General features: G+C 49.1%; 1 protein-coding gene across 3 annotated transcripts in view; it reads right to left on the reverse strand.

The window, feature by feature from the left end:
• The window catches only part of EEFSEC (eukaryotic elongation factor, selenocysteine-tRNA specific), a 248,222-nt gene extending 244,325 nt beyond the window's left edge, over positions 1–3,897 (reverse strand). For all 3 annotated transcript variants that reach the window (XM_059161905.1, XM_059161904.1, XM_059161907.1), the window contains exon 1: positions 3,535–3,897. In XM_059161905.1, the coding sequence (XP_059017888.1) occupies positions 3,535–3,850 (316 nt within the window). In that variant the 5' untranslated portion in view covers positions 3,851–3,897. The remainder of the gene's footprint in view (positions 1–3,534) is intronic.
• Positions 3,898–6,864: the final 2,967 nt, after the last annotated feature.

A 6,864-nucleotide genomic window follows, 5' to 3' on the forward strand; every position in this document is an offset into this window, starting at 1 on the left:
ACCTGAGATATGAATGAGGAGCTGGATGTACCAAAGAGAGGGAACAATAGGTGCAAAACTAGCCCATTCAATGAGTAAAAATGAGGGCAGTGAGACTGAAGGTCAGGGGCAAGGGATGAGCTCAGAGGAAGACGGAGGCCAAATCGTGGGTTCTGCAGCCCACAGAGAAGAGGCTGGCATTTTAAGCACAAAGAGGAGCTGCTGGGAAGTGTTGAAGCTGAGCGCTGACATGAGAGTTCTCGGCCTACTGTACGGAAATGAAGTAGCAGGAAGAGGAGGGCAGGCAGTCCCTGAGAAGGTCCAGCATTGTAGCAGACCAGCTGCCAGAGGCAGGGATTTGGCCTCTGGAGCAATCTCAAAAAAGCAAAGACAACTATGGATCTATGATCTATGAGTCACGAGGGGAACTAAAGGTGTTAACCAGATTCAGGTTAGGGGAAGCAGAGTTAGGTAAACACCAGCCCAGGGTACTTTATACTTTCCAAGCTTCAGCTCCTTTATCAGAAAAATAGGCCTAACACTCCCACCACTTGGGGCTGTTGCACAAATGCAAGTTCTTAGCAACAGACGTGGGCCAGAATAGGTACTCAAATGTGGGTACGCTTTCCCTCACTTTTTCTCATTTCTCTGAAAAGGGTGAGAATCTGATCTATGGAAGGAAGGATAGTGGCAGCCGTGGTCTCACCATTCCACTGTGTTCAGGTTGCATTTTAATGCCTGTAAGAAGGTAAGGAAAGGGATGCCTGGTTGACTCAGTTATTAAGCGTCTGCCTTCGGCTCAGGTCATGATTCCAGGGTCCTGGTGATCCAAGTCCACATGGGGCTCCCTGCTCCAGAGGAAGCCTGCTTCTCCCTCTCCCACTCCCCTTGCTTGTGCTCCTTCTCTCACTGTGTCTCTCTATCAAATAAATAAATAAAATCTTAAAAAAAAAAAAAAAGGTACAGAAAGTCTCCTCACTCAGGAGATGAGAGTAAAGAAGAGCCATGATGTACCTACAAGAAGAGAAAAAATTCTTCTTCTTTTCTTTTACAGTTTTGCCGTCTAAACTAAGGAACTGCCAAGTCTTAGAGTCATTAAAATTTGGTTATATAGGATAAGGCTGGCACCTGAAACATTTTGTCCTACAAAGAGCTTCTCTATACATGGATATATTAGAAGGGGAGCAGGGGAAGTATAAAGTGATTTGAGGAAGCATGGCAAAGAGCTCCAGCTTTGGGACCAGGGGTACCTGGTGTGCCACTTACCCGCAGCCTCCCTACATTCCAATTTCTTCAACTATTAAATGGTAACCACTGCATTCCTTGCAGAATCTACCTGGGGAAGTGGCAAACATGGGAGAAAAGCAAAGCCAATAAAGAGCTGTGTGGTTGCTATCTGCCAGTGTTTGGAAGGCCCAAAATCAGGTTCAAAGAGCACAGTTAGTACAGGGAAAAGCTAGGTCTCCTGCCCAGTCTGACTCAAAAGCATGCCCTTTACTATTCACCTACACTCTTTACTAAAAAAACAAACAACAAAAAACCCTAAAAGTGACTTCTTATTTTACTTTAACCTGGCTCTTCCATCTCCAACCCAGGCTGGCTCAGAGTATATGTCTGAAGATGTACCTGGACTCGACTAAACAGAATTGTTAAGAAAAGGGGAAAAGAGTAGAGAGGATCACATGACCCTTAACATTCATCTGATGACTGACACACAACTTGAATAGAAGACTTTAGACTGTGTGACCTTGAGCAGGTCTCTTCCTATGAGCCTCCACTTCCTCTACTATAAAATGGGGAAGTGACCTCAGACTGCCTGCAGCATCGAACAGCCGGGAGGTAACAAAGATTAAAGTACTTAGTACACTCATCACTACAGCTGGGACCCAGTATGCCCAAAGACCAATGAGGCCATCTGCCACCAAGCCAATAAAACCATCTGCCCAATATATATTCCCGTATGTGCTTGTAGGTGTAGAGAAGATTGGAAGGAAAGACAAGGCAGTGGAAAACAGGAAAGTAACCAAATACTTGGGTCAGCAGTGAAGAAGAGACTTCTTTTAGCTGTTTACCTTTTTGTACCAGATGCTTCTATTATTTTATCATTTTCCTCTAAAAACAGAGCATGTTTTAAAGCCCTGTCCACAGATTTAATTGCAGTAAAAACATACCCAGAAAAGTAATCCACAAAGGTATAATAGTGGCTTCCTCTGGAGAAAGAGGGGCCATTACAGGACTTTTACCTAATCTGAAAAGTTCTATTTCCTCACAAGCAGAACCTATCCATGTATTACCTTATAATTAAAAAATTGATTAAATGGAACATTTTTGAAGGGCATTTTGGCAGTACCTCTCATGACTGAAAATTCATGTGCTCTTTGCCCAAGCCAGATGGGTTCCAGCAGCATATCCTACAGCCAGATCAGCACCCCCACCAGTCTTGTTCTAGAAAATTCACTGAAGCATCATTAGCAAAAACTGAAAATGACGTTTAAGTGTCTATCATTAAGAGTTAGTTAAGAAAACGTTGGCACAGCTGTACGATGGGCTTTTATATGACCCTTAAAAATAATACAGCTTTTAGGGACGCCTGGGTGGCTCAGTTGGTTAAGTGGCTGCCTTCTGCTCAGGTCATGATCCCGGCATCCTTGGATCGAGTCCCACATCGGGCTCCTTGCTCGGTGGGGAACCTGCTTCTCCCTCTGCCTCTGCTGCCACTCTGCCTGCCTGTGCGTGCTCTCGCTCGCTCTCTCTCTCTGTGGCAAATAAATAAATAAAATCTTTTAAAATAATAATAATAATACAGCTTTGGGGGCGCCTGGGTGCCTCAGTCCGCTAAGACTCGATTTCTGCTCAGCTCATGATCTCAGGGTCCGGAGATGGAGCGCCACTAGGACTCTGTGCTGGGCGTGGAGCCTGCTTAGGTTTCTCTCTCCCTCTCTAAGAAATAATAATAATATAGCTTTTTGTGTGCAGATACGGAGCCCTTGGTGTTGACTAAGTGTAGACAGCGTTACCGTTTTGTGAAGAGAGAGAAGAGGGGGTTTACGAACAGCGGGTATGCTTGTCTTTACGTGGAGTTTTTCCGAAATGACACAAGGAACTGGGGCAGCGGCTGACGGTGGTTGACTAGAAATGGGAACCAGGAGACCAAAGAACGGATGAGTGCAGACTTCTTTTGTTCGCACTTTTCACATAGACCCTTTCGGCAGTCTTTTGGGGGTTTCTGACTTGTTCGTGTACTACAAACTCCTCTTGAAAACAAAAACCAAAAACCATAAACCCAACACTTTAGGGAAGCACCTTCCTGCGCGGTTGTGCTGGGTGGGAAGCGCTTCCACGTCAGCCGGTCGCGAGTTCGGGTCCCAGAACCCCCGATCGCTTGCCGGCGGGGCCTCGGGCGAGCCCCGTCCACCTCTCGCGCCCTGGGCGGGGCCCTGCCGGGAGGTGAGACGGTCCCCGTTCCCCGGCAGCGGCTCGGGCGAGCTCGAACACGGGGCCCGGCCGCTCCGCCCAGCGTCCCCGAGCCCGGCTCCCGCCCCGGCCCGCGCTCACCGCCAATGATGGTCCGGATGAGGGAGGCGTGCCCGGGACAATCGACCAGCGTGACCTGAAGCTGCGGCTCGCCGGGCTCGGGCTCGGCTCCGGACGCCGCGGCGGACGCGGGCAGCGCCGCCCGCAGGCGCGCGGGCAGCGGTACCGAGAAGCACGAGAAGCCCAGGTCGAGCGTGATGCCGCGCTCGCGACTCTGCGGCTGCTTGTCGAAGGCGGCGGTGGAAGCCGTGGTGCTCAGCGCCCGCGCCAGCGCCGTCTTGCCGCTGTCGATGTGGCCCAGCACGCCCACGTTCACGTTCACCCGCCGACCTGCCATGCCGCCGCCGCCGCCGCCGCCCGCGGGCCCTCCCCTCCAGCGGCCGCCGCTGCGGTCCGGCTGATTAAGCCGCCCCCCCGCAACCCGCGCGCCGGGCAGGCCCGTTCCGGCCCCGAAGCTTCCGCCCTCTCGCCGCCCGCGGGCGCTGCCTGGTACCGCGCAGCAGGAGGGGGCTCCAGGGGCAGAACTTGGCCGAGGTCACCGGCCGTGGGGCTGTTGTCTCACCTGGCTCCTGCCACCTGATGCCTCAAGGAAATTGAGAACGGGGCGGGGGGCAGGGGGCAGGGTGGGGGGGATCCGTCCGTCCATCCATTCAATCGACAGGCTGTTATTACGTGCCTACTTATTCAGGGCACTGGGATACAGACGGTGCTCTCTCCGCGTTACACTGTATTGGGGCGGGGCGGAGGTCAGACAGTAAACCGGTGAACTAACGTCTGAACCAGACCATTTCAGAGAGGAAGAAGACTTCCAGGCAAAATTAAAGCAGAGTTTCAAAGGACTAGCGCGCCAAGAGAAGGGAGGACAGCTAATTTACAATGAATGGCCTGGGAAGGCCTGTCTCCAGTAGCTGACGGAGCTGAGGCTGGAATGTGGAGCAGGAGCCAGTCGGGGGATTCTGCAAAAGACTGTTGGAAGGTGGCAGAAAAAGATGTCATCTCTGACCCTAGAGTTCTGGCCCTGCAAGTCTGCAGCCTGGCCTCGGGAGGGGCTGCAGAGCCCCTCATAGTATGTAAAATGCTATGCTATGTGCTCCTACTGGAGAGGGTACAGGACTCTCACACAATTATTGAAGTGTCTGGAGCCACTAAAAAGGTTTGTCAGCCACAGCCGACAGTCAGGGGTCACCAACAGGGGTCTTCACTGGCTAGGCTGATGACTCAAGAAGAGAGATTGGCAGGGCTTAAGATGCCCTTGAGTATGGAGGCTGGAGATCAGAACAGTATCCTGCCTTGAGGAAGCCACGGCTCAGTTCCAGCCAACTGATACAGGGTAGGAATGGCAAGAACGCTAGCCCAACATGGCCCATCTTCCCATTTTTCAAGAGAAGAGAGTGTTTCTATATGAAATTTCTATATGCAATCTTTTACATGTCAGCCACTAATTTAGCTTTTCATTTAAACACTAAGGTAGCCAAGCACAAAATCCATTCAGTTCTGCCTGGCGGCCAGTTTGCCCTCTATGATGAGCAGGGTATAGTCATACTCAGCAGTAACTGCTCCCTGATGCCTCCTGGGGTACAGGCCCTATAATAGCAACAGAGTCCCTGAGAGAAGCAGACACGGTTTGTTCAATCCCCCATGCATCCCAGAGAAGAGGAAGACATGTGTTGGAATAGCTAACACCATGCAATGCCGCTCTAGGAGACACACACACAACACAGGTGAAGATTTAGGGCAGGGGTTTAGAGAAGGGCCACTTCTGTTTGTCAGGCACATGGCACTCACCTGTGGAAAAGTTACTGCTAGGTGCTTACACACAAAATAGCAGTACAGAAAGAGAAGACACTGTATGGTAAGCTTACTCTGAAAATGTCTTTCCAAGTAAAGTACGGTTTTAGTCTGAAACTATGGTCTTCTAAAATGTCACAGGCAAAAGCTCTGGAGAGGCAGTCATGGGCTGTGATATTGTGATTTATAGTAGGAAATATTTATTTGGTCTTACTCCTGCTCCTGACACAGAACTCCAAAAACCCTTGGAATTTCCCGTGATGACAGTGAGAAAGACATCTTTTGTTATGTTCCTGAGGTGACTTTTGGAAAGCACCTAAGATTGGGGGCTGGCCACCAGGGGAGCCCACTGAGTGATTAGAGTTGGAACTCTCTCAGTCCTACTCCCTAACCTTTGGAGAAGGTAGAAGAGAGGAACTGGAGAGTCAATCAATCAATCGTCAGTGGCCAATGACTTATTCAATCATGCCTGGGTCATGAAGCCTCCCTAAAAACCCAAAAGGACAGCGTTCAGCAGAGAGCTTGGATGCTCAAGGAAAGTAAGTAGCTCGAATAAGGCATGGAAGCTCCATGTCCCTTCCCACATACCTTGACCTATGCATCTCTTCCACCTGGCTGTTCCCGGATTAAATCCTCTTGTACTGAACTTGCAATCCATTAAGTTGTTTCTCTGAGTTCTGTTAGCTGCTGTAGCAAATTAACTGAAGCTGAGGAGAGGGTCATTGGAACATCCCATCTATAGCTAGCTGGTTCTCAGAAGCACAGGTGACAACCTGAGTTTCCTGTTGGGTTCTGAAGGGGTGGAGGCAGTCTCATAGGGCTGAACCCTTAACATGTGGAACTGATCTCCAGGTAAATAGTGACAGAATTGAGTTGAGTTGTAGGACACTATAGGGGAGGAAAAACTTTTCCCTTCCTCCTTCCTAGGCTCTGTGGCTGGCCTAATCATTGAATTGACATAAGAGGGAGTCACAGGCTAACTAAGCAAATTTAGTGTTGTACATATGAGAACTCATAAAAATATAAGACTCAAAGAAGTAACCAAAGCAGGCAGCTTTTTTTACCTTTTAGATAAAGAAATAGTAAATCTGTGAAGAATTGACAAGAGAAATAAGTTGGGGCTTGGGGTAGCAAAGTAGTGAAGGAGTAAGCAAGGTTTATATATACAGCATTATGGACCCTCAGTTCCCTATCTCTGGTGATAAGGATGTCTTCTGCCCAGGTACCCTTCACATGGGAAATTTATTTCTTGCTTTCAGGGAGATAAAAGAGGATCATGATGTCCTTGTTGCACTGTTTCTTAAGGAACTTTAATTCAAAATAATCCAAAAGTCAAACCGGCATAATTGGGGGCAGCCTGCCCTGAACCCCAACAACACAAGTAAAAGGAAGACAACTGGCCCAAAATGGAGTCACTTATGTAAAGCCCTATGTCAATTTGCTGAGAGCTAATAACTTCATTACAATTTCAGCTCTCCCAGAAGTGGAATCTTAAACCAGTCAATGAGACATCACCTGATCAGCACTAGTTAGGTAATCAGCTTACTAGATCCTCATCATCTC

This window comes from Mustela lutreola, chromosome 2 (genome assembly GCF_030435805.1).
Source record: "Mustela lutreola isolate mMusLut2 chromosome 2, mMusLut2.pri, whole genome shotgun sequence".
Taxonomy (NCBI): domain Eukaryota; kingdom Metazoa; phylum Chordata; class Mammalia; order Carnivora; family Mustelidae; genus Mustela; species Mustela lutreola.